Below are 26,534 nucleotides of genomic sequence, written 5' to 3'. Positions count from 1 at the left end.
CAGCACAGGTTGGGAAATAGGTATCTATCACATAAGGGACTTGGATGTGCATTTGGAGCTAGAAGGCAAGGGAGGAAGACCAAAAGGGAAAAGTGGGAGCCAGAGACCTCAGAATTGGGGTCTGCTGAAGCAGTATGGGGCAACTGCAGCTCAAGTGACTCAGGTCTTGTATTTACACCTCGGCCATTTCTGTCTCCCCTCAAAGCCACAGCCTCTCTGTGAGAGGAAGCTGGGGTTTGTGGTTCCTGTTTTGCCTGGGGACAAGGAGTAGGAGTGAGCAGGGGGCTGGTAAGAGCTCTGGTTTCTCATTTCAGGGTCATTAATGCTTCCCCAAGAGGAAGAAAGAGCTGGATTGGTGGCTCCAATGCCCATTCGCTCATCTGTAGTCATTCTTGCAAACCGAAACTTGGCTACACTTTGTATTGTGGTTATTCACGTCTACCTCCCACCTTCGAGTTCCTTGAAGGAGGAGGCCATGTATGACATGTTGCTGAATTTCTAGAGCCCTGTATGGGTAGTAGGATCCTGTTTTTCATTGGTTGAGTGATCTGGGAAGCATACCAAGGGGGTTACATTTCAAACAGCAAGTCTGAGGGCCTGGTGGGGAGAAAGAACTGGGAGAGGTGGGCACTGACTGTTGGAAGCCCACAAGAGAGATTAGCAGGGGAAGGACGTGATGAAGAAAATGCAGGATGCCGCTTTACCACCTAGAGGAAGGTAAGAGGATAACTGCTCCTTATTTGGGACTACGTGAAATGACTTTAATCTACACCTCTTCCTCTATCCCCTCCTGGAGCCTCACTTTCTAAATTTTCAATGAGAGGAACTAGATGAGATCGCAGACTCAGAATCACCAGCCTTAGAATCATTTGGTCTAAGCACCCTTAATGCAGGCAGGAATCTGCAGCCAGCTCAGCCAGCAACCCTGCCCCTGGTGCTCTATTTCTTAATGCCGAGTTTCTAAAGTCACCTTTAGATCTGATTTTGTATGATCATCTGTAGCTTTCCTTTTTTGTTTTCTCATCTGTAAAACCAGGGTTGAACTACCTTGGTTCTAACATAAATTAAGAAAAGAGTTCTCTTAACTCTTGTATACTGCCAAGAGATAATTCATGAAATCTTTTTAGGTGGGTGCTATCTTTACTTACAGTTTCTAAAGCAATCTAAAGGCAACAGATAGGAATAAGAATGATGTGAAGCGGCTGCCTTTGTTGTCAGCCAGAAACAGTCTGGGGTAGTTGTGTGGCCATATTTGTTTCTGGCAGTTGCAGGCCGTGAGAGAAGCTGAAGCCATTGGTAGCCATGACTAGTGCTGGCATGACGTTCAAGGCCTTGGGCGCTGCTACCTAACGTCATAGCTCTTCTTGCTTATCCTATCCACACCAGTTTTAAACCGGTGGTTCCAGGATTCTCCCAGCCTCTATCTCTCCTACGCCCCGAAGCTGGGAAGGTCTAAAACGAAGGCCGAGAGAAGACCCGGAAGTGGTGAGGACCTTGAAGCACGTGATGAGGGACCCACCGGTGCTGTCACGTGACTGTCTGTTTAAGGGTGCGGGTGCGAAATGTTCAGCTACTCTTAAAGGTACAGGCTGCAGGGCCCCCTGCTTTAGAGGGGGCGGGGGCAGAGTCCGACAGCGGGGCGTGGTAGGGCGTGCCAGGGTGGGAGATGGAGCCCGGGGTTAGGGTCGTGGCTCGCCGGGCGTGAGTGCAACGGAGGACTCGGAACTGGGACGGCAATGGGGCGTTGATCCCTCTTACCTGTCTCAGACCCTCATCCGTCCCATTGGAGCCAAGTTTGAACTCTCGCTGACTTCGGACTCCCGGGGGGACCAGAACTTGATGCCATGGGAGGCTGTACGGGCTCGCCGCGGCGCCTTTCGGATTCCGAGGGTGAGTATAGCCGCTGAGTATAATCCTTCAACGGGACTGACTTCCTCTGTCCTCGCGACGTACCTGACAGGCTCGGGCGCTGGTCGGCCCCGGGAGAATATCCGTGGGACCATCGTGCACCTGAGACTGAGGTGGGAGTCATGCCCTCTTTTTCTGCCTCTTTCAGGGGAGGAGACAGACCCGGCACCTCGGCCTCCGCTGCAAGACAGTCAGGGCGCCCATTGGAAGAACGCGGTGGGCTTCTGGTGAGTGGCCTGAGTAAGTAAAAAGCGGGTGGGAAGAGGGAAGCAACAAGAGGAAAGAGGAAAGAAAGAGTTGAGCTTCAGAAAAAGAGCTGAATTCACAAAATTTTTTTGTTGTTTGTTGTTTTAGTCGCGAAGTCGAGATTCTTTTGCAACCCAGTGAATTGTAACCTGCCAGGCAGGCTCCTTTGCCGGTGGGGTTTTCCAGCAAGAATGCTGGAGTGATTTGCCATTTGCTTTTCCAGGGGATCTTTCCCACCCAGGGATGGAACCCACATTCCCTGCCTTGGCAGGCAGATTCTTTACCACTGAGCCACCAGGGAAGTTTTTTTTTGCCCTGAGGATCCACTGTAAATTTTCCACATTTAGCTCATTCACTTTCACCGTTTGGTCAGTTCCGCATATCACCTGGAGGGTTATTTTCTTCTTGTTTTTACTGCAATCAACGCAGCCTTTGAATTTGTAAATACATGTATTTTTAAAAAGAAAACTGTAAGTCACTATTCTGGATGGATCGCCAGTATTTTCTTAATGCACTTTTGAATAAATGCATCACTAACTTTAAAAAGTCATCTGTCTACCTCCTGAAATCATTCAAACACTGAGCCTTGAGAAATAATTTTAGCACTAACTTAAACATCAAGGGGGCTTCCCCGGTGGCTCAGCAGTACAGGATCCACCTGCCAAGCAGGAGAACCAGGTTTGATTCCTGGGTCGGGAAGATCCCATGGAGAAGGAATTGGCAACCCACCCCAGTATCCTTAGCTGGAAAATCCCATGGACTGAGGAGCCTGGCGGGCTACAGTCCATGGCATTGCAAAGAGTCGGACACGACTTGGTGATGTTTACAACAACAGCAACAAGGATCAAGGACTTGGGTAGCAGATTGGGTTGGAAGTGAGGCTTCTCTCTCTGAGCCTCAGTTTCTCAGCAGTAAAATGGGAGGAGCAGCAGTACCACTTTGTAGGCTTGTGAAAAGGACACATGAAATTCTATTGCTCTGCCTTGTTCCCTACCCATCACTGACAGCAGCTGTGGGAGATGAGAGTAAGTGAACAAGATCCTTCATAGATCATAAAGGGTATTATCTTGTTTTGATTTCTACATCACTCTGTGACATAGTCAGCAGGGAAGTTTGTACCCCCATTTTACACATGACTCGACTGAGGCCACTCAAGTAGGAAGTGGCAGACTTGGGACCTGAACATAGTCCCTTGGGTTTCAAGCCCCCAGGATCTTTCTACTGTACCACAGTTGGAGACATTGGATCCGTGGATTAGAAATGCCCCAGGAACTGAGTCATGGTGGGAGCTTGGAGGAGAGAATCATCAAGGATGACTTCCTTCTCTTCCTGGGAGAGGTCTCGAAGATTAGATGTGAACCTAAGTTTGTCATCCCGAGGCCTGTATTTCGAACCCTCCCACTACATGGGGATGTGGTCTGAAGACAGAGGAAAAAGAAGGCATGGGGAAGGGGGAGGTTTGGTGCTGGGATGGTGGATAGATTGTAGTCCTAAATAGAGGTTATGATCTATTCTCATTTGTCAATTGTATCTCAATAAAACTGGGGATGGGGGGATCTATCCTGCTGACTCCAGGCTCTTGGGCCTCTGCAACAACTTCTCTTATGTGGTGATGCTCAGCGCTGCCCACGACATCCTTAGTCACCAGAGAACACCTGGGAATCAGAGCCATGTAAGTGACCCTCTCTACCACCACCACCAGTTGCTGTGGGAAGATGAGGGACTCACCTTGGGCAGAGACCCACTTGAAACACTCATGGAATGGGGTGGCTAAGGGGTGGGGCAAGATGGCTAAAGTTCCCAGACCTCAGAGCAGTAAGGGCCTTTAAGAATCAATTGGTATGGGCTTCCTTGGTGGCTCCGTGGTAAAGAATTTGCCTGCCAGTATAGAAGACAAGGGTTCAATCCCTCTTCTGAGAAGATCCCACATGCCGCAGAGCAAATAAGCCCATGAGCCACAACTATTGAGCCTGTGCTCTGGGGCCCAGGAGCCGCAACCATTGAGCCTGTGGGCTGCCACTCCTGAATCCTGAGTGCCCTAGAGCCCCTGCTCTGCAACCAGAAGGGCTACCACAGTGAGAAGCCTGCCCACTGCAACTAGAGAGTAGCCCCCACTTGCCACAACTAGAGAAAAGACTGTGCAACAATGAAGACCCAGCACAGCCAAAAATAAATAAAATTTAAAACTTTTTTTTAGAAAAGAAGCAGTTGGTTCTTGCAAACCAATTGCAAACTCAAATGTTGGCTGGGTGGGACTACGGTCTAAAGCATGGTTTTTTAACCCAAGCATTATTGTTGACATTTTGGGCTGGATAATTCTTTGTTTGGTGACTTTCCTATGCATCACATGATGTTTAACAGCATCTGTGGCCTCTGCCCACTGGACACTAATAGAATGTCCCTCACCCTCCAGTTGATGACAACCAAGAATGTCTCCAGACATGGCCAAATGTTCCTTGGAGGGTATAATCACCTTTGGTTGAAAACTTCTTGTCTATCATGAGCTAGAGGAGGCAGGCCTAAGAGGAGCAGCTACCATCTTGCAGGTCCAACAGGAAATTTGGTCCAAGATCAAATTTCTCTGGAAACCTAGGTTTTTAAAATGAAAGTTCCCGAGTGTGTTACCCAAATAAAGTCCATTTACAGGGCCCTCTTTGGCATGTCGACCTTTAATTTGAGACTCCCATGGAAACCTCCCCCTTCCCATTGAGCCCGTAGAGAAAGTGAGGTCTTAAGAGGCGAGGACTGACCCAAGGACATCCTTCAAGTCAGAGCAGAGCTGGGAATGGAACCAGGCCTTGTTTGTCTGCCCTGCTGCCTCCCTGGGTGAAAAACTTTCTTCTCTCCCATCAGGTGGACCCAGACTCAACGCCCACCTCCCACAATAGCTCATCTCGATTTGACTGCAACCCTGTCTCCACAGCAGTGAGTACCCATCTGGTCCTCCCCTTCCCCTTCTTCTGGGTCCATAGATCCCACCCACTCAGAACCTAGCACCCATGATTCTAATCATTAAGGCTGCCATCTACTGAGCACTTCCTGTGTGCAGCAGGAATTAGCTTATTGAATCCATGTAATAGTGCTGTGAGTTAGACTCTATAATTATCTCCATTTTCTAAATAAACTGAAACTCAGAGAATGTGAGTACTGAACACATAACTCAGGAGCAGCAGAGCTGGGACTGGGATCCAGACCTATGTGATGTCAGAACCTGTGTTTGTACCCAACTAACCGGGTTTCTGTCTTTCCCTGGCCACTGGGTTGGAAGGCTTGTTCCTGGGAAGGTCTGGGGTCTCATTCAGATTCTCTGATCCCAGGCAGTGCTTCTGGCCGACATCCTTCCCACCCTCGTCATCAAATTGCTGGCTCCTCTTGGCCTTCATCTGCTGCCCTACAGGTCTGGGTGTGGGTGGCGGGAGGAAAGCCAGGTGGGATCTGTGAGTGGGGAGACGGGGAGGGCTGGGGAGCCGAGAATGGTAGCTGACCATCCCCACCCCCCTCCTCCCTCCAGCCCCCGGGTGCTCACCAGTGGGATCTGTGCTGCAGGAAGCTTCCTCCTAGTTGCCTTTTCTCATTCCGTGACGATCAGCCTGTGTGGTGAGTGGGAGGTTTTATGTCAAGTGGGGGGTTCAAAGGATCCACAACAGACAGGGTAGTCTCCCCAACTTCCCAGAGGAGAGACATCATTTTTTATAACCCTCAGACACCTGCTAAAACTGTCACGGTAGGAGACGGGACATGAGGTCAATGTGGACGGATAGGTAGGGGAGATGGGAGAAAATGGACAGAATAGATGGAGATCAAGATGAGCAGTCACCAAGAGTTTGTGATGGAGGTGGAGGAGGCATCAAGGACAGGGAATTCTTGGGAATTCCCTGGTGGTCCAGTGGTTAGGACTCAGCACTTTCATTGCTGTGGCCCAGGTTGGAAAACTGGTTGGGGAACTAAGATCCTGCAAGCTGCACGCCCAGCCAAAACAAACAAAAAGAATGAGTTCTTGCTCTTGGTTTGATAGCTGGGTGGGTGGAGGGTGCCATTCCCTATGAGAGGACGTACAGAGGAAGGGGCTTGGTTCTACTTCACATCTGGAGCCCAGCCTATTGAAGGGAGCTGTTTTTATTTATTTGATTTTTGGCTGCGTGGGGTCTTCCTTGTGGCATGAGGGCTTTCTCTAGTTTGCGGCATGCGGGGTCTTCTCTAGTTGTGCCTTGGTGTTCTCTTGTTGCGGAGCATGAAGTTAGTTGCCCGGCATCATGTGGGATCTTATTTCCCCCATGAGGGATTGAACCCATGTTCCCTACATTGGAAGGCGGATTCTTAACCACTGGATCACCAGGGAAGTCCCAGGAGATCTCTTTTCAGCCCCTCTGTGCGGATGCAGAGGAGGTTGCGGCCACACCTGCTTAGGGGATTGGGGCTGTCGGGGAAAGGCCAGGTGTGGCCACTGCCATGCTTGTCGTCCCCCAGGTGTGGTCTTGGCTAGCATCTCTTCAGGTCTGGGGGAAGTCACCTTCCTCTCACTCACTGCCTTCTACCCCAGGTAAGCAGGCAGAGCAGGGAGTGAGGGGAGGTGGGGGCCCCGCTGCTGGCTTTGATCCTACCTACTGCTACTGTGTTCTCCTTCTCAGGGCCGTGATCTCCTGCTGGTCCTCAGGTACTGGGGGAGCAGGGCTGCTAGGGGCACTGTCTTATCTGGGCCTCACCCAGGCTGGCCTCTCTCCCCAGCACACCCTGCTGTCCATGCTGGGTATCCCCGCCCTGCTGCTGGCCAGGTAAGCAGTCCTGGGCTGGGAGGAAGAGGGATTCGAGGAGTGAAAACTTGACCATGATCCCCATCTTCAGATCCCTACAGCCAAGTTGGGGGATATGGGTTCTGGTCTCTGACAGGCCTGGGTTTGAATTCTGGAGCCTGCTTCTTGTTAGTGGTCTTATATGGGACAAGTTGCTTTACGTCTCTGGCTCTCAGTTTTCCCATCGGTGGACTCTGTTCATCTTGTGTGTATTTTCATGTGTGTTAGGAGAACATTTTCATTGGTCGATCAAACCTGTGATTTCACAGATGATTGCTTAGGACCAGGCCATGTAGAAAAAGGGAATCAATTGAAAGGGAAATACTAAGTAAAAAAAATATGATATACAGGAGGGATATGGACATGGCAAATATCATGAAGGCAAAACATAAGTGACCGAACTTTGGGAAGTTCTGGTCTAGTACAGGATGTTCAGTTCAGTTCAGTCGCTCAGTCATGTCTGACTCTTTGCGACCCCATGAATCGCAGCACGCCAGGCCTCCCTGTCCATCACCAACTCCAGGAGTTTACTCAAACTCATGTCCATCGAGTCGGTGATGCCATCCAGCCATCTCATCTTCTGTCGTCCCTTTCTCCTGCCCCCAATCTCTCCCAGCATCAGCGTCTTACAGGATGAACACATCATAAATGGAAGCTGGAATGATTATTGGGGCTTTCCTGGTGGCTCAGTGCTAAAGAATCCACCTGCCAATGCAGGAAACATGGGTTCGATCCCTGGGTGGGGAAGATCCCCTGGAGAAAGAAACAGCAACCCACTCCAGTATTCTTGCCTGAGAAATCCCATGGACAGAGGAGCTTGGTGGGCTACAGTCCATGGGGTCACAGAGTCTGAGATGACTTAGTGACTAAACGAGAGTGATTATTAGAAAAATAACAAGAAGGCAGAGCTGATACGCTTGTTGTGAGCCGAGAGTCAAAACAAGGGCCCGTGGTTTAGAAACAAGGATATACATTTCAGCTCCAGAGGAAGAAGCATTTTTGCACAGTTAAAGGCTCTCTGGCCAGGTTTGAGGTGTCTTGGAGGAGGGAAGGAATGATGGGGGCTATCCTGGGAGGGAGTGGCCTTTCCAGTCCGACAGAGGCTCTTCAATCTTCTCTTCATTCTGTCCTTTTCTAGCTATTTCTTGTTGCTCACATCTCCTGGGCCACAGGATCTTAGAGGGGAAGAGGATTCAGACCCATCAGCTCGGCAGCCGCTGATCAACAATGAGTCCTCAGAGTCGAAGCCAGGTAGGAGACTCAGGAGCCCCTCAGAGCAGTGGTCACTTTCTCTCTCTGGGTTTCAGTCTTTTCCTTTCTACTGTGGGCAGTTTAAAGGGGACATGGATAGGCAGACCGGTTATGGTGAGAGCCAATCACATTAGTCTGTTCAAGAAACACTCATCTTTGGGACTTCCCTGGCAGTCCAGTGGTTCAGACTCTGCGCTTCCAATGCAAGGGGCATGGGTTCAGTCCCTGGTCAGGGAACAAAGTTTCCATATGCTGTGCAGTACAGAAAAAAAAAAAAAAATTATCAAATACTACGTGTTATGTCATTTGTAAACAAATAACCAGATCAGAAACTCATTTTCACATGATGTTGATAAGTGTTAGAAGAGCATAACAGAGTGATGTGCTTGGAAATGACATGGTGGGAAGGAGAGGGGTTCTACTTAGAGAAGGTGCTCATCGAAGGCCTTTTTGAGGACATCTCATTGGGCTGAAATATGAAAGACAAGGAGTCAGCTCTGTGTACATTGGGGTGAATAGGTTCCAGGCAGAGGGACCAGCAAGTGTTAAGGCACTGTGGTGGGAATGAGCTTGGATGTTGTTCAAAGAAACAGAAAGAGGGGCCCAGTGTGGCTGGGGGCAGGGCCCTGTATACCACCATCAAGCTGTAAGCTATACAGGGACTTTCCTGATGGTCCAGAGGTTCAGACTCTGCCTTCCAATGCAAGGGGCATGGGTTCAATCCCTGGTCAGGGAATTAAGATCCCACATGCTGAACATGTGGCAAAAAAAAAAAAAAGGCTATACAGGAGTCATGAAAAAATCTTTTATCTGGTTACTTTTTTTTTTAATCATGGTAACATTCATACCATGAAGTTTACCGGTTTAACCATATTGAATTGTACAGTCCAGTGGCCTGTGTGCATTCACACTGTAGCGTTGGCTGGTTGATTCCTGCACACCAGCACCCCTTTTTCTGAGTCAAGGTGCTGACCTCACCTGCCCTTCTCTCCCTGCCGCCCTACAGGCTCCGGCTCACCCCTCTCCCTTCAGGAAAGGTGGACAGTGTTTAAGGTACGGATGGTGGCTGTGGCGTGTCCCCCGCGGCCAGCATTCATCACCCGCCTCCCACTCACGTCTCCTGACTTTCCAGGGCCTGTTGCACTACATCGTCCCCTTGGTGCTGGTTTACTTCGCTGAGTATTTCATCAACCAGGGACTTGTGAGTGAGGGCTGCCAGGAGGGGTGTGGGAACAATGATGGAGGTGGGGACCCACACGGCCTTGTCCACCTCCCCTGTCTGCTCTTTGCTGCAGTTTGAACTCCTCTTCTTCCGGAACACGTTCCTGACTCATGCTCAGCAGTACCGCTGGTGAGAAGTGTGGGGGTGGGTGGCAGGACCGGCAGGGGGCTGGGGGCGCCCCTCGATGATAAGGACTGGGGTTGGGGGGGGCTGCCCTGCCGAGGAGGCACCAGAGGGGCTTCCTCCTTCTCCATGCCCCATCGAAGGTACCAGATGCTGTACCAGGCCGGCGTCTTTGCCTCCCGCTCCTCCCTCCGCTGCTGTCGCATCCGCCACACGTGGATCCTGGCCTTGCTGCAGGTACTGAGCCCCTGGCCCTCACTCCCCTCCTCCCTTGGCTCCCAGCTTCCCCAGGTTCCGTCATTTCTCTCCCTCAGCAGGGGTTATTGATCACATCCCATCGTGTTCTAATCATGGGGAATGGAGGCCAACAGGGGTCTGTGTAAGATGCATGGCCTCAGGTACCCAGCAAACCCCGGTGCAGATCCCAGCTCCTATACTCAGTAGCCGTGTGATTTAGGGCAGGTCTCTGAGCTAATCTTGAACCTCAGTTTCTTCATCTGTAAACCGGGCATGGTTGTAAGAAATGGAAATGTGAAGCATGAGAGAGTGAGATTGTGTATCAGGTCTTAATCAGTTAGATGACTATTTACCCAAGCCTCCTGCAAAGAGACAGACTTTCAAAGAATGTTTCTAACAATCGGAAAAACGTCCTGTTCTTTTATCCCGGATGGTTAATTATATAGAACCAGTGACTTTGTGAGTAAAGCAGGTTATTTATCTCAAGACTGGTGAGCAAATTCATGGCAAAGGTCATGTAAGTGATTAAGCTTTAAATGAGCAAAAAAATGAAAGGAGTTTTACATAACCAGCAATCATATTTCATTATCATGCAATTAAAGCCATTGAAGGTAACTAATAAACCTTTGACTTTTTTTTTTTAAAAGAAAACATGATTTTAAATATTCATATCTTTTTATTTGTTTCTAAGTGTCAGAGTTCTTGGTCAAACAAAAATAAGTCCTTACTGTGTGCTCAGCCACTCAGTCGTGTCCAACTGTTTGTGATCCCGTGGACTATAGCCTGCCAGTTTGCTCTGTCCAGAGGATTTTTTTCCAGGCAAGAGTACTGGAGTGAGTTGCCATTTCCTTCTCCAGGGGATCTTCCAAAACCCAGTGATTAAATCTACATCTCCTGCTTGGCAGATGGATTCTTTACCACTGAGCCATCAGGGAAGCACAAACCAAGTGGTTGGCAACCTCCAAATTATTTTAATATCCCTCTGGACCATGCTCTTGGGAACAGAAAGAAAGAAAGTGAAGTTGTTCAGTTGTGTCCGACTCTTTGAGACCCCATGGACTGTAGCCTGCCAGACTCTTCCGTCCATGGAATTTTCCAGGCAAGGATTTTGGAGTGGGTTGCCATTTCCTTCTCCAGGAGATCTTCCCTACTTAGGGATTGAACCTGGGTCTCCGCAGGCAGACTCTTTACCGTCTGAGCCACCAGGGAAGCCCAGAAGGGCATATAAAAAGGTGACCTTTAAAAAATAAATCTCACAAAGGTCCATCTAGTCGAAGTTATGGCTTTTCCAGTAGTCATTTATGGATGTGAGAGTTGGACTATAAAGAAAACTGAGCACTAAAGAACTGATGCTTTTGAACTGTGGTGGTGGAGAGTCCCTTGGTCTTGAGAGTCCCTTAGACTGCAAGGAGATCCAACCAGTCCATCCTAAAGGAAATCAGTCCTGAATATTCATTGGAAGGACTGATGCTGAAGCTGAAACTCCAATGCTTTGGCCACCTGATGTGAATAACTGGAAAAGACCCTGATGCTGGGAAGGATTGAAGTGGGGAGGAGAAGGGGAAGACAGGATGAGGTGGTTAGATGGCATCACTGACTCGATGGACATGAGTTTGAGTAGGCTCCAGGAGTTGGTGATAGACAGGGAAGCCTGGTGTGCTGCAGTCCATGGGGTCTCAAAGAGTTGGACACGACTGAGCAGCTGAACTTACAGGAAAGTCCTTTGCCCTTTTTAATAATTTTAGCTCACTTCTATGATAACAAGGTACAGCATTAGAATAGATTATACTTTAATGTTAAGTCAACTGCATGCAAATATCCTCTCAGTCTCTTCCTTATTTATTTAAACTACTGCCAGCCTAGGGCTTTGTACTTGCCAAGTTCCAAACTGTATGTTCTTAACTCGGATTCTTCATTAGATGCCACTGAAATGAGTCACTTACGATTTTCGCTATAATTTTAAGCAAGGCTACTTCATAGAATTAGCAGCGTATAATCGTTTGATTCCATTACAGAAAGCATCTGGCCCTGATGTGCCAGATGAATGTGTGTGCAGTACTTCTAGGGTGACCTTGGTATTACCAGGGTGTGTTCTTTTAGATGCAGATCTCTGAGCCCACCTCTGGCTTCCTGAATTAGAACCTCTGAGGGCAAGGCCTGTGTAACAAGACCCACAGGTGATCTGTATGTATTGGCTTGGCCAAAAAGTTCGTTCAGGTTTCCCCATGCCATTATAGTGAAAACCTCAAATGAACTTTTTGGCCAACCCAATACATTAAGCATGTGAACCACTGGGGTGGCCTACAGACTAGGGAGGCAAACTTATGTCCCACTGGGTTGGTAGGATGCTCTGAAGGACTAGGGCACAGAGGAAGGGACCTACACCCTTGGATGGGGTCAGCAAGCCTTCCTCTAGAAGGCAAGGGAACCCCTAAGCCCCGCTTTCTCAATCTCGACTTTATTGGCATTTTGGGCCTGGATGGTTCTTCGTTGTTAGGCTGCCCTGGGAGCCATAGCCTGCTGAGCAGCATCCCTGGCCTCTACCCACTCCGTGCCCGTAGCACCCTCCCTCCCCAGGTGTAACAACCAGGAACATCTCTGGATGTTGCCGCATGTCCCATAGGCGGCAGAGTCACGCCCAGTTGAGAACCTCTGGTCTCACTTAGCATCTGGTTGGTAAAATCAGGGAAAGGGAGACCTCTCCCCTCAGGGAGCCTTTGGGAGGAGGAATGAGATCATGGGAGTGAGAGTGGCCTTGATCCAAGCTGAGCCGTGAACAGTGGTGACTAGGAGAGCCCAAGCGGGGGACCGCAGGCTAGCATCCCAGACGGTGGGAGTGACACGGGTGCAGGGAGGAGGGGAGGAGACCCCCAGGGTCCAGGCTGCTGGGAAGCGGTAGGGAGAAGGCCTCCCCCAGGTCCCAGGGTCCGGTGGGCCAGCTGGGTGTTGGAATTTGGTCCCCGCCTGTCAGCCCTCACCTTCATCAGCATTCTCCCAGACCCGGGACCACTGGACGGGATGGCACCTCCCTTCTTGCCCTCCTCTGGTCCCAGGTTCACCCTCTCCTCTCCCTGCACCCACAGTGCCTCAACCTGGCCTTCCTGCTGGTGGACGTGTGGCTGAGCTTCCTGCCGAGCATCTACCTCGTCTTCCTGATCATTGTGTATGAGGGGCTCCTAGGGGGTGCGGCCTACGTGAACACCTTTCACAACATTGCCGTGGAGGTCAGCACCAGCCGGGCGAGGGCTGTGGGTGGGCGGCCTCTCTGGGAAAAGTTCCAAGCAGGGGTGTTGAGGACTGAAGCCTCACCTTCGCTCCCCACCCTCCCCAGACCAGCGATGAGCACCGGGAATTTGCCATGGCAACCGCCTGTATCTCTGACACCTTGGGGATCTCGCTCTCAGGGCTCCTGGCCCTGCCTCTGCATGACTTCCTCTGCCAACTCTCCTGACATTCTGACTCCTTGGGACATAGGACACGCTGACCTGGGCCTCTACTGATAGGTGGACAGGTTGGACCAACCCCATGCCCACCCAGATCCCATCTATGAGGTCTATCCCCAGCCTTCCCTACATGGCTGTGGTGTAGAAAAGTGCTGAGGCCCCATTCCCCTTGGATGGAGGGGCAGCAATTTTTCTATCACTATCAAGCTGGTTTCAGGGAATTTCTTGGCATTAGGCCCTCGGAATAAATGCCTATTTTATCAATTGACTCTTGTGCCATTTTTCTCTCTGAAAACATTTCCTGGGACTTCCCTGGTAGTCCAGTGGTTAAGACTTCACCTTCCAATGCAAGGGTTGGGGGTTCGAGCCCCGGTCAGGGAGGTAAGATCCCACAAGCCTCTTGGGCAAAAAACTAAAACATAAAACAGAAGCAACATTGTAACAAATTCAGTAAAGACTTTAAAAAACAAAAACATTTTCTTCTGTTTATGAAAATAGGAAGTTCACTATGGAATATATACAGGAGAGTGTGAAGGAAGCACTTCAGCAAATGGTCTAGCCTTTGAGGCTTTATTTGTTAATTCCTTTATTCATTTACTCATTCATTCACTGTGTGGGACAATCTATATACCTTTTTTCTGCCAACATGTAAGTTTCCAAACCTACAGAGGCTGAAAGAACTTGCACAATGAGTACTATTGTATGCACCACCTGGCTTCTACAATGAATGTTTTGCTGTTTGCTTTGTCATGCAGCCAACCTTCCGTGCACATCTAACCTTTCCTTAGTTCAACTTATTTTTGTGATGTATTTCAAAGAAAGAGGGTGACTACAAAAAAACCTCCCTCTAAATGCTTCAGCATGCACAGTTTTACCTAGAATCTAGTCTTGTTTACAGTCCCTTTTCAAGGTTATTTACATACAGTAAAATGCACAAATCTGTTACATATTTTCAAAGTAACTGAGGTTGACTTTGCAGTATTTCCCACTCTTCATTTTTTTTTTTTCATTTATTTTTGTTAGTTGGAGGCTAATTACTTCACAACATTGCCGTGGGTTTTGTCATACATTGACATGAATCAGCCATGGAGTTACATGCATTCCCCATCCAGATCCCCCCTCCCACCTCCCTCTCCACCCGATTCCTCTGGGTCTTCCCAGTGCACCAGGCCCGAGCACTTGTCTCATGCATCCCACCTGGGCTGGTGATCTGTTTCACTATAGATAATATACATGCTGTTCTTTCGAAACATCCCACCCTCACCTTCTCCCACAGAGTTCAAAAGTCTGTTCTGTACTTCTGTGTCTCTTTTTCTGTTTTGCATATAGGGTTATCATTACCATCTTTCTAAAAAATATGGAACGCTTCACGAATTTGCATGTCATCCTTGCGCAGGGGCCATGCTAATCTTCTCTGTATCGTTCCAATTTTAGTATATGTGCTGCCGAAGCGAGCACCCCACTCTTCATTATTACTGTCTCCACCATATTTGCTATACCTGTGCATAACAATACTTTATTAAGATTTTTTCTTAAAGCAATTAACTTTTAATAAAATTTGGTTATTTTAAAGAAAAACAATGTTACTATTAAAATGATGAGTTTGCAATGTTTGTTATCTATATAGTTTTTCAAGAATGTGTTAAAATAGTGGAATGTAAAACGAACATTCAAGTACCCTCTGAGACTACCCCATCTCTATCAGTGATGTTTTTGGCCCACATTCAGGGAAAATGCTGACTTGGTGGTTGACAGCATGGGCTTTGGAGGTGGAGAAACCTGGTTTTGGGGTCCCAAATCTGCTATCCAGTAGTTCTAAAATCTTGTGCAAATCTCTTCATCTCTCTGAACCTCAGTCTCTTGATCTGTCAAATGTTAATAAGACCAACACATCATCAAGTGGCTGTGGAAATTACATGAGCCCCTGGGAAAGCATGGCACTCAGTTAATGTTGGCTTAGATCATGTTGTGGGTTTTTTTTTTTTTTCCATGTTGTGGTTTGACTCTACCTTTCATCTTGTCTTATTTCAGTGGTTCTCAAATTTTATAGTGTGCACCATGTTGTTCAGTCGCTAAATCAGTGTCGGACTCTTTGCGACCCCATGGACTACAGCACGCCTGGCCTCTCTGTCCCTCACTATCCTGGAGTTTGCCCAAGTTCATGTCCATTGAGTCGGTGATGCTATCCAGTTATCTCATCCTGTGCTGACCTCTTCTTTTGCCTTCAGTCTTTCCCAGCATCAGGGTCTTTTCCAATGAGTGTGCACCATAAGGCTTGTTGACATACAGATGGCTGAATTCATATCCAAAATATGTAAAGAAATAATACAATCCAGTAGCAAAAAAAAAAAAAAGATAATCCAATTTAAAGTGGGCAAAGGAACTGAATAGATATTTCTCCAAAGAAATATGAAAGGTTAACAGGTCAACAGGTACTTGAAAAGATGCTCAACATCACTAGTCATGGGAGTTCCCTGGTGGCCTAGTGGTTAGGATTCCTGGCTTTTAGTGCTGTGGCCTGAGTTCAGACTCTGGTCAGGGAACTGAAATCCCGCAAGCCGAGTGGGGTGGCCAAAACAAAACAAAAAAACCACTAGTCATTAGGGGAATGCAAATCAAAACCACAGTAACATGTCACTTCACACTTCTTAGAATAGCCATCCTCAAAAAGACCAGAGATAACAAACGTTGGCAAGGATGAATAGTAAAAGAACCCTTGGGCATTGGTGGGATTGTAAATTTGCGCAGCCACTATGGAAAATGGTAAGAAGATCATCAAAAAATTAAAAGAACTACCATATGATGCAGCAATTCCACTTCTGGGAATATATCTAAAGGAAATGAAAGCACTAATTTGAAAAGATATCTGGACTTCCCTGGTGACTCAGTGGATAAGAATTTGCCTGCCAATGCAGGGGATACAGGTTCAATCCCTGGTCTGGAAAGACTCTACATGCTGTGGAGCAAGTAAGCCTGAGTGCCACAACTACTGAACCCACTCATTCTAGAGCCGGTGCACCTCAAGGAAGAGTAGCCTAGCTCACTGCAAGTAGAAAAAGCAACGAAGACCGAGTGAAACCAAAAATAAATAAAAAATTTTTAAAAGAAAAGATACCTGCACCCCTATGTTCATAGCAGTGTTATTTACAATAGCCAAGACATGGAAACAACCTAAGTATCCACTGATGGGTAAGTGGATGAAGAAGTTGTGGCAAAAAAATACACACACGAATTCTACCATTTGCAGCTACACGGATGAAGCTTGAAGGCATTACGCTAGGTGAATGAGATTGACAGCAAAAGACAAATACTGTAGGATTTCATTTACATGTGGAATTTAAAAAAAAAAAACTTTTTTTCTTTTGTCTGCTGCCCTTTGTGGCTTGTGGGATCTTAGTTCCCCATCCAGGATTAAACCTGAACCACATCAATGAAAGGGCTAATTTATGATCCATGAACATGGGATGTCCTTCACTTATTTATTAATGAAAGTGTTAGTCATTCAGTAATGTTTGACTCTTTGCGACCCCATGGACTATAGTCTGCCAGGCACCTCTGTCTATGGAATGCTCCAGGCAAGAATACTTGAGTGGGTTGCCATTTCCTTCTCCATGGGGTCTTCCCGACCCAGGGATTGAACCTGGGTCTCCTGCATTGCAGGCAGATTCTTTACAGTCTGAGCCACCAGGGAAGCCTGATCTTCTTTATTTTCTTTCAACAACGTTTTGTTGCTTTCATCGTACACATTTTGTATCTCTTTTGTTAAATTTATGCCTAGGGATGTCCCTGGTGGTCTAGTGATAAGGAGTCTGCTTTCCAATGCAGGGGACACAGGTTTGATCCCTGGTCTCAGAACTAGAATCCCATATGCTGCAGGCCAACTACGTCTGCCCGCTGCAGTGAAGACCCAGCACAGCAAAAAAAAAAAGATAAAATTTTGCCTAAATATTTTACTGTTGTTGGTGCTTTTGTACATGGAATTACTGTCCTAATTTCCTTTCTGGGTTTTTCATTGCAAGTGTCTAAAAATACAATTGATTTTTGTCCATTGATCTTTTTACCCTCCAACCCTGCTGAATTTATTAGTTCAAATAGGTTTTTTGTAGAGTCCTTAGGATTTTCTATATACAAGATTATGTTCTCCGCAAACCTTCCTAATCTGAATGCCTTTTGTTTCACTTTCTGATCTAATTGCACTGGCTAGAACCTCTAGTACAACGTTGAATAGAAATGACAACAGTGGACACTCTTGTCTTGTTCCTGATCTTAGGGGAAAGCTTTCAGTCTTTTTTCATTAAGTATGATATTATCTGTGAATTTTTTATGGCTGCCTTTTATTATATTGAAGAAGTTCCCTTCTATGCCTACTCTGTTAGGTGTTTTGATCATGAAGGGGTGAAAAATGTTGTCAAATGCTTTTTTTTTTTTTCATTTATTGAGATGATCATGTGGTTTTTATTTTTTTATTATTATTATTTTTTTGATCATGTGGTTTTTAATTAAAACTGACTTTGCGAGACTTCCCTGGTGATCCAGTGGCTAAGACTCCATGCTCCCAATGCAGGGGGCCTGGGTTCAATCCCTGATCAGGGAACTGGAGCCCACAACTAAGAGTTTGCCATAACTAAAGGTCCCATGTGTCACAACTTAGACCCTCTGCAGCCAGATAAAAATAACTTAAAAAAAAACAACAAAAAACCTGACTGCATTTCTGAGAAAATCCCACTTGGTTATGGTTAATGGTTTATGTATGAGATTTTCTAGTAATTTGCTGAGGACTTTTATGCCATCATTCATGACAGAAATTGGTCTGTAATTTCCTTTTCTTGTGTCATTTTTGTTTGGTTTTAATATCTGGTCAATGTAGACCTCAGAGTATGAGTTGAGAAGTATTCCCTCTTCTATTTTGAAGGAAGAGTCTGTGAAGAACTCGTGTTAATTCTTTAAATATTTGTAGAGCTAGCTAGTGAAACCATGTGGATCTGGGCTTTTCTCTGTGGGTCATTTTTGCTTTTTTGTTATTGTTCTGTCGTGTCCAATTCTTTGCGACCGTATAGATGACAGCATGCCAGGCTTCCTTGTCCTTCACTGTCTCCCGGAGTTTTTGCTACATGTGGCTTTTAAGCAGTTGAAATGTGGTTAGTATGACTGAGAAACTGAATTTTAATTTCATTTAATACTAATGAGTTAAGTTAAATAAACCATAGATGGTTGTTCTTATAGAATAGGTCTTGAACAGTGGTAGTCAGTGGGGTGGTACTGCCCCCTATGGTCATTTTGGTAGTTTGTGGGATTTTGAATCCTATCGTAAATGGGGCAGAGAGCCTATGAGAAGCTGAGGGCCAAGCCATCCTACTGTGTACAACATGGTCCTGTGTGAAGAGTAATTTTCCTATGCCTGAGTGACTTTTCAGTGTCTCCCTCAAGATATCTAGCTCCACTTTACATGTGAACCCAGAGTATATCTTGCTTAGTTTTAATATACATGAATTTTCCAGGATCTCAAGTATCATGTTCATGGAAGGAAGACTGTATTTTGTTTTGTTTGAACATTTATCAAGAGCTTGTTGCTATGTTTGAAAAATCCCCTTAGTAAAGGGAATACCCATTGCCTCATTCACTGTGAGTCTAAGTATATATAAAAATGCTAAGTATACATATGCATCCTTATTTCAAAATGTCAAACATGAAGGAGGAAATTCAACATTTGTTCATATGATAATTCTGCCTTCATAAATCCAAACAATGTCACTGCAAATAGGTACAATTTTCTATTTCTTTTGTATCTTCTAAGGAACTGTCTCAACATTTACATACTTAAATACATATTTTTAAAAAATTATTTATTTAGCTGTGCTGGGTCTTAATTGTGGCCTGCAAACTCTTAGTTGCAGCATGTGAGATCTAGCTCCCTGACCAGGGATTGAACTCAGGGCCCCTGCATTAGGAACCCTGAATCATAGCCACTGGACCACCAAGGAAGTCCCCAAATACATATTTTTAATGAAACTTTCCCCCTATTTTTCCTTTATAAACACACTTAGAACATAGCAGTATTTACTGAAGCTGGATGTATGCTTACTCTATGACTCAGTTATCCGACCCAAGAGGATAAGTATTTATGTCCACAAAAAGACTCATATCAAAATGTTGATAAAAGCTCTATTCATAATAGCCTGAGACTGGAAACAGCGCAAATCAATAGGCAAATTAATACATCACAAATTAATTGTGACGTAGTCACAGTTGAAGAATATTCAACAATCAAAAAAGAAGGAAATTCTGGTTTATGTAACAACATGGATGAATCTTATAGGCTTCTGAAAGCAGCTAGACACAAAAAGAGAACATACCTTCTAATTCTATGTTTACATGAAACTCAAGAAAAGGCAAAACTAATAGGTTATGGTAGAAGTCAAAGCAGTTGGTCCACTCAGCTGTATGTGTCTTCATTAATAATAATAATCATTGTCTTTCAGCAATAATAATGAAAAGAACACATTACTGAACACTCAGTCGCTCGGTTGTGTCCAACTCTTTGAGACCCTGTGGACTGTAGCCCGTCAGGCTCCTTTGTCCTTGAGGATTCTCCAGGCAAGAATACTGGAGTGGGCTGCCATGCCCTTCTCCAGGGTGTTCTTCCCAAACCAGGGATCGAACTTAGGTCTCCCGCATTGCAGGCAGATTCTTTACCGTTCGAGCCATCAGGGAAGCCCTTATTGAACACATGCTATTGGAAATTCACTGAGGGGGCAACTAAGACACACACAGAGACACTATCCCTAACTTCAAGGAGCTCAGCCCGGTGGCTATTTGGGAAAATAAAACACACACAAAGTAAAACAGTGTGTGTCGGAAGGTTATATTATCTATACATTTCATAAAATGTTTCAAGATATTTGTTTTGAAAGTGGCTCTGCCAGAGCTGAGACCTCGGTGGCCAGAGTTGAGTGAGTAAGCATGGTACCCAGGGTCTAGCCCCAGAGAGGAGTCTTAACACCATCCTCCGCCTCTGTTGTCTGCCTCCTCCCAGTCTACCCCTCTTCCAAACCATGATGTATTCTACTGTAGTCAATATTAGAAAATAAGACATGTTCAGAAGAGTCTTCTGTGGCCTCTAAATTAAGGGACCTAATTTTCAAGACCTCACTCTGTCACTAGCTTAACCATTACCTGCCCTTTCAGAGTCTTGGTTTTTCTCATCTGTAAAATGAGGTTAGTAAAAGCAGTTTTTCCTGCCTACCTACAAGCTTGTTATGAGTTTCAAATGCTTTTATGCATTTGAAATTGCGATTCAAGTGCCAGTAAAGATTATCATCTTTCTGCTTACTGGTTGCATTATTACAGGGACTGAGAGAGAAGCAATTTACTAAGGGCCATGTGATACCCACAATGGATGGGAGATTCCAGACTGCTCAAAGTTCCTCCAGGGTGTGCTTCTTGTTCTGGAACCATCAAAGACCACAAAAAAAAAAAACCAAAACAAAACACCTAGGCATTAATGAAATTCATCCATTAAAAACATTCATGTTCAGCTTGGCTCCACTTAAGGAAACTAGTTACACTCAAGGAAGACATTCTTGGGTTTTTTATTCTGCTGCCCTCATTCCCATCCATCTTACTCACAAGACCAAGTTGTGGCAACAACTCAAAAATTGTTAGGATCTAGCTCTAAAACAGCCAACCTCCCAATAGTTCAGATGACTGTGAAATAATATTTGAGTTAAAATATAGGCTAGCCGTGTGATCCTGGGCAAGTCACTCGGCCTCTTAGGACATCAATAGCCTCTTCTCTAAAGTTGGAATGGGGGGTTCCCTGGTGGTCCAGTGGTTAGGGTGCCACTCTTCCACTGCAGGGAGTGTGGGCTCGGTCTCTGGTTGGGGAACTAAGACCCCACAAGCCATGTGATGTGGGAAAAAAAAAAAGTTGGGATGATCACACTTGCCTGGGACTTCCCTGGCCATCCAGTTGTTGAGACTCTGCCTTCCCGTCAGGGGGTGCAGGTTCCATCCCTGGTTGGGGAACTAGGATCCCAAATGCCTTGTGGCCAAAAAGCCAAATCACAAATGAGAAGCGGTATTGTAACAAATTCAGTAAAGGCTTTAAAAAAAAATCTCCTTCAGTCACTAAGGCATGTCCAACTCTGTGACCCGATGGACTGTAGCCATGAGGCTCCTCTGTCCATGGGATTCTCCAGGCAAGGATACTGGAGTGAGTTGCCATTGCTTTCAGTGATACGATAGTCTGCCATTAAAAAGAATAAGCAGGAGGGAGGGATAAATTTGGAATCTGGAATTAACAGATATGCACTACTGTATATAGAGAAACAACCAGGACCTACCATATAGCACAGGGCTCTATGTTCAATGTCTTGTAATAATCTATAGTCGAAAGGAATCTGAAAGACTACATAGTTACATGTATAACTGAACCACTTTGCTGGACACCTGAAACACTGTAAGTCAACTATACTTGAATTAAATAAAAATTTTAAAAAAGAACGAGAGATCCATAAGCATTATAGAATGTGCTGCAAGATATATGAACAATGAAATAAGATGCAGAAGAGAACATAAAGTATGACAGGACTTGTGTAAGATAAGGGGTGGGGTATACATATACATACATATATATATACACACTCCATGTCTCTCTCTAGGTAGACAGATAGATGATCATAGATAGATAAATTATCAACAGATCTATCAACCTTTCTCTATACTTAGGCGTAGATATGTAAAAAGACATAGATATGCGACCCCATAGACTGTAGCCCACCAGGTTCCTCTGTCCATGGAATTCTCTAGGCAAGAATACTGGAGTGGGTAGCTGTTCCCTTATCCAGGGGATCTTCCCAACCCAGGGATCGAACCCAGGTGCCCCACATTGCAGGCGGATTCTTTACCATCTGAGCCACCTGGGAAGCCCAGATAAATGAATGCTCATGTATAAAGCTTTTATTGATAAGGATATATAACCAGAAACAGATATCCAGTATCACATGTAGATATCTAAGAGATAGATCTTTACATAATCCTTATACATATACATACATCCATATATCTGTATCGTTTTATGTATCTATATCTATATATAGAGAGAGATATCTGGAAGATTACATTGTAAACTGATCATTATATTTGCTGCTAGGGAAAGAAGTTAAGGAACTGGAAATTGGGGTGAGAAAGAGATTTTTTTCCCCTCTGTATATTCTTTTGTAGGGCTTCCCAGGTGGTGCAGTGGTAAAGAATCCACCTGCCAATGCAGAAAACGCAGAAGACATGGGTTTAATTCCTGGGTTGGGAAGATCCCCTGGAGTAGGAAGTAGCAACCCACCCCAGAATTCTTGCCTGGAAAAGTCCATGGGTAGAGGAGTCAAGTGGGCTACAGTCCACGGAGCTGCAAAGAGTTGGACATGACGGAGCACATATTCTTTTGTATCATCTACATTTTGTAATCATATACGAGTAGTACTTTCAAATAAAGAGAGATGATCCTGTAAAAGATCCTGGAATGGTAGATGCTTCAAAGAAATTTGTGAATGTTCAGTGAACCTTGTTCATTTAACTGGGATGTCCCAAATGTATTTTTTTCTTTAAAAATATAATTGAGTCACAGCAATATGTGGTATGTGGTATCTTATTAAGTTTTGACAGTGCTTAGTGGATTGTGGGTACATAGATGTTCATTAAAACAATCTTTATTCTTATCTCTATGTTTTAAATATTTCACACACAAAAAAACCTTAAGCGTACTCAGTCGTGACAGGAGGGAGATTACGAGAAGGGAGTATGGGGGGGATTCTGATCTTCTTTTTCTTGATGTGGGCATACAGGTGTGTTTGCTTCGTGGAAATGCATCAGGCTGTGCACTTATGATTTGTCACTCGTCTGAATCTGTGCTACAGGTCAATAAAAATTCTACTAAAAAAGCCCCCTCCCTGTTAAATTGAAAATTTTCATAATGACTTAGTAAAGGATGAGTAAAAAATAAAGAGTTTGGATATGATTTTTTTTTCTTTGCACATGATCAGGGTCTTGGGAGTAACGAGAAACCACTCTAAAATCAGTAGCTTTACTTTAGTCTGAATTTGCATTTCTTCATCTTCAGTGACAGTGATCTTCAAATCACTCAGCCTCCTTTACCCTTTATTCAAGCTCCCTTGGCAATTTCAGTGTATTCCCTTTCTGTTTTTGGAGGTGAAGAGGTTTGAGATCTGTGGAGAGAGAGGGAGGGAGAGAAAAAAGAAGAGAGAAAGAGAGAAAGGAAAAGGGAGAAGGTGGAAGAAGAAAGGGGTGACAGGCCAGGATGTGTGGAAAGGCCCTGCCACATTCTAACCCCGATACACCAGCTGTTGAATGTGCTTTGAACTGCTCTGTCTCTAGGGTTTTGTTCAGCTCTTTCCTCTACCTAAAGTGACCTCCTCCTTTCCCCAGTTCCATTCAGTGACTCCGTCATGTCCAACTCTTTGCCATCCCATGGACTGCAGCACGCCAGGCTTCCCTGTTCATCACCAACTCCCGGAGCTTGTTCAAACTCATGTCCATTGAGTCGGTGATGCCATCCAACCATCTCATCCTCTGTTGTCCCCTTCTCCTCCTGCCTTCAATCTTTCCCAGCATCAGGGTCTTTTCCAGTGAGTCAGTTCTTCATATCAGGTGGCCAAAGTATTGGAGCTTCAGCTTCAGCATCAGTCCTTCCAATGAATATTAGGACTGACTGATTTCCTTTAGAATCGACTGGTTGGATCTCCTTGTTGTCCAAGGGATTCTCAAGAGTCTTCTCCAACACCAGAGATCCAAAGCATCAATTCTTCAGCATTCAGCTTTCTTTATGGTCCAACTCTCACATCCATACATGACTACTAGAAAAACCATAGCTTTGACTAGATGGACCTTTGTCAGCAAAGTAATGTCTCTGCTTTTTAATATGCTGTCTAGGTTGGTCATAGCTTTTCTTCCAAGGAGCAAGCATCTTTTAATTTCATAGCTGCAGTCACCATCTGCAGTGATTTTGGAGCCCAAGGAAATAAAGTCTGTCACTGTTTTCATTGTTTCACCATCTATTTGCCATGAAGTGATGGGACCAGATGCCATGATCTTCATTTTTTTTTTTTGATCTTCATTTTTTTAATGTTGAATTTTAAGCCAGCTTTTTCACTCTCCTCTTTCACTTTCATCAAGAGGTTCTTTAGTTCCTCTTTGCTTTCTGCCATAAGGGTGGTGTCATCTGTGTATCTGAGGTTATTGATATTTCTCCCAGCAATCTTGATTCCAGCTTGTGCTTCATCCAGCCCAGCATTTCTCATGATGTACTCTGCATATAAGTTAAATAAACAGGGTGACAATATACAGCCTTGACGTATTCCTTTCCCAATTTGGAACCAGTCTGTTGTTCCATGTCCAGTTCTAACTGTTGCTTCTTGACCTGCATACAGATTTCTCAGGAGGCAGGTAAGGTGGTCTAGTATTCCCATCTCTTAAAGAATTTTCCACAGTTTGTTGTGATCCACACAGTCAAAGGCTTTGGCATAGTCACTAAAACAGAAGTGGATATTTTTCTGGAACTCTCTTGCTTTTTCAATGATCCAGAGGACGTTGGCAATTTGATCTCTGGTTCCTCTGCCTTTTCTAAATCCGGCTTGATGTCTGGAAGTTCTCAGTTCATGTACTGTTGAAGCCTAACTTGGATAATTTTGAGCATTATTTTGCTAGCATGTGAGATGAGTGCAATTGTGCGGTAGTTTGAACATTCTTTGACATTGCCTTTCTTTGAGATTGGAATGAAAACTGACCTTTTCCAGTCCTGTGGCCACTGCTGAGTTTTCCAAATTTGCTGGCATATTGAGTGCAGCACTTTCACAGTATAATCTTTTAGGATTTGAAATAGCTCAACTGGAATTCCATCACCTCCACTAGCTTTATTTGTAGTGACGCTTCCTAAGGCCCACTTAACTTCACACTCCAACAACACACTCCAACGCTCCAAGATGTCTGGCTCTAGGTGAGTGATCTTACCATCGTGGTTATCTGGGTCATGAAGATCTTTTTTGTATAGTTCTGTGTATTCTTGCCACCACTTCTTAACATCTTCTGCTTCTGTTAGGTCCATATCGTTTCTGTCCTTTACTGTGACCATCTTTGCATGAAATGTTCCCTTGGTAGCTATAATTTTCTTGAAGAGATCTCTAGTCTTTCCCATTCTATTGTTTTCCTCTATTTCTTTGCATTGATCACTGAGGAAGGCTTTCTTATCTCTCCTTGCTATTCTTTGGAACTCTGCATTCAGATGGGTGTATCTTTTCTTTTCTCCTTTGTCTTTAGCTTCTCTCCTTTTCTCAGCTATTTGTAAGGCCTCCTCAGACAACCATTTTGCCTTTTGGCATTTCTTTTTCCCGGGGATGGTCTTGATCACTGCCTCCTGTACAATGTCATGAACCTCTGTTCATAGTTCTCTCAGGCACTCTATCTAATCCCTTGAATCTATTTGTCACTTCCACTGTTTAATCCTAAGGGAGTTGATTTAGGTCATACCTGAACAGTCTAGTGGTTTTCTCTACTTTCTTCAATTTAAGTCTGAATTTTGCAGTAAGGAGTTCATGATCTGAGCCACAGTCAGCTCCCAGTCTTGTCGAATAACCATTGACAGGGGAATGATGGATCCCTCCTTTCCCCATGATCTGCTAAATCCCACTTTTCTTTCAAGGGAACACTGTACCCCCAGTGATTAACAGTACCAGACACACAGAAAATGCTGAATGAATGAAACCCACTTTTTAAAAATGTAAGACAGTTACATAAGGATTTGTGGACTAATGAAAGAATACTAGGTAATAATTATGCTTATGTTGTACAAGGTACTTCACATACACTGTCACTTAATTCTCAAAACACCCTATGTGTTCAGTCGTGTCAGACTCTTTGCAACCCCATGGACTATAGCCCATCAGGCTCCTCTGTCCATAGAATTTTCCAGGTAAGGATACTGGAGTGCGTTACCATTTACTTTTAGGGCTTCCCAGGTGGTGCTAGTGGTAAAGAACTTTCCTGCCAATGCAGGAGACATAAGAGACTCGGGTTTGAATCTTGGGTTGGGAAGATCCCCTAGAGGAGGGCATGGCAACCCACTCCAGTATTCTTGCCTGGAGAACCCCTGGGACAGAGGAGCCTAATGAGCTACAGTCCATAGTGTTGCAAATAGTATGAGGTGACTGAAGTGACTCAGCACGTGCATGCACTCCTCGGAACACTCTATGAAGTAGGTTCTATTATGGTCCTTAGTTGGGGCGCTTGAACCACAGAGAGGTTAGGAAA

At 45.3% G+C, this 26,534-nt stretch overlaps 1 protein-coding gene and 1 non-coding gene across 6 annotated transcripts; one reads left to right on the top strand and one right to left on the bottom strand.

The window, feature by feature from the left end:
- The first annotated feature begins 76 nt into the window (after nucleotides 1–76).
- CLN3 (CLN3 lysosomal/endosomal transmembrane protein, battenin) lies at nucleotides 77–13,488 on the top strand. Of its 5 annotated transcripts, XM_043455711.1 has the most exons (17): nucleotides 77–717; nucleotides 1,407–1,485; nucleotides 1,768–1,890; nucleotides 2,057–2,148; nucleotides 3,730–3,826; nucleotides 5,008–5,079; nucleotides 5,472–5,551; nucleotides 5,666–5,751; nucleotides 6,622–6,694; nucleotides 6,783–6,926; nucleotides 8,083–8,195; nucleotides 9,202–9,248; nucleotides 9,328–9,396; nucleotides 9,491–9,546; nucleotides 9,684–9,777; nucleotides 12,861–13,001; nucleotides 13,109–13,488. In XM_043455711.1, exons 1-17 carry the CDS (start codon nucleotides 677–679, stop codon nucleotides 13,226–13,228), a joined length of 1,527 nt encoding a protein of 508 aa, XP_043311646.1. In that variant the 5' UTR covers nucleotides 77–676; the 3' UTR covers nucleotides 13,229–13,488. The 5 variants fall into 5 exon arrangements, with proteins under 5 accessions (XP_043311646.1, XP_043311650.1, XP_043311648.1 ...); XM_043455715.1 differs by lacking the exon at nucleotides 77–717 and having other exon boundaries at nucleotides 1,414–1,485; nucleotides 2,057–2,135; XM_043455713.1 differs by lacking the exon at nucleotides 77–717 and having other exon boundaries at nucleotides 1,423–1,582; nucleotides 2,057–2,135.
- A 1,083-nt stretch (nucleotides 13,489–14,571) lies between these two features.
- LOC122433683 lies at nucleotides 14,572–14,678 on the bottom strand. Its single transcript, XR_006267166.1, has one exon. It is a non-coding gene; the product is annotated as a U6 spliceosomal RNA (small nuclear RNA).
- Nucleotides 14,679–26,534: the final 11,856 nt, after the last annotated feature.

The sequence above is a fragment of the Cervus canadensis genome, chromosome 32, assembly GCF_019320065.1.
Source record: "Cervus canadensis isolate Bull #8, Minnesota chromosome 32, ASM1932006v1, whole genome shotgun sequence".
NCBI lineage: Eukaryota > Metazoa > Chordata > Mammalia > Artiodactyla > Cervidae > Cervus > Cervus canadensis.
This window is presented reverse-complemented; position numbering and strand designations above follow the sequence as displayed.

Coding starts and splice junctions, on each gene's coding strand:
- CLN3 (XM_043455711.1), top strand. CDS start 677: ATGAAGAAAATGCAGGATGCCGCTTTACCACCTAGAGGAAG. Junction 1,891..2,056: donor GCGCCTTTCGGATTCCGAGG/GTGAGTATAGCC, acceptor TGCCTCTTTCAG/GGGAGGAGACAGACCCGGCA. Junction 6,695..6,782: donor CTCACTGCCTTCTACCCCAG/GTAAGCAGGCAG, acceptor TCTCCTTCTCAG/GGCCGTGATCTCCTGCTGGT.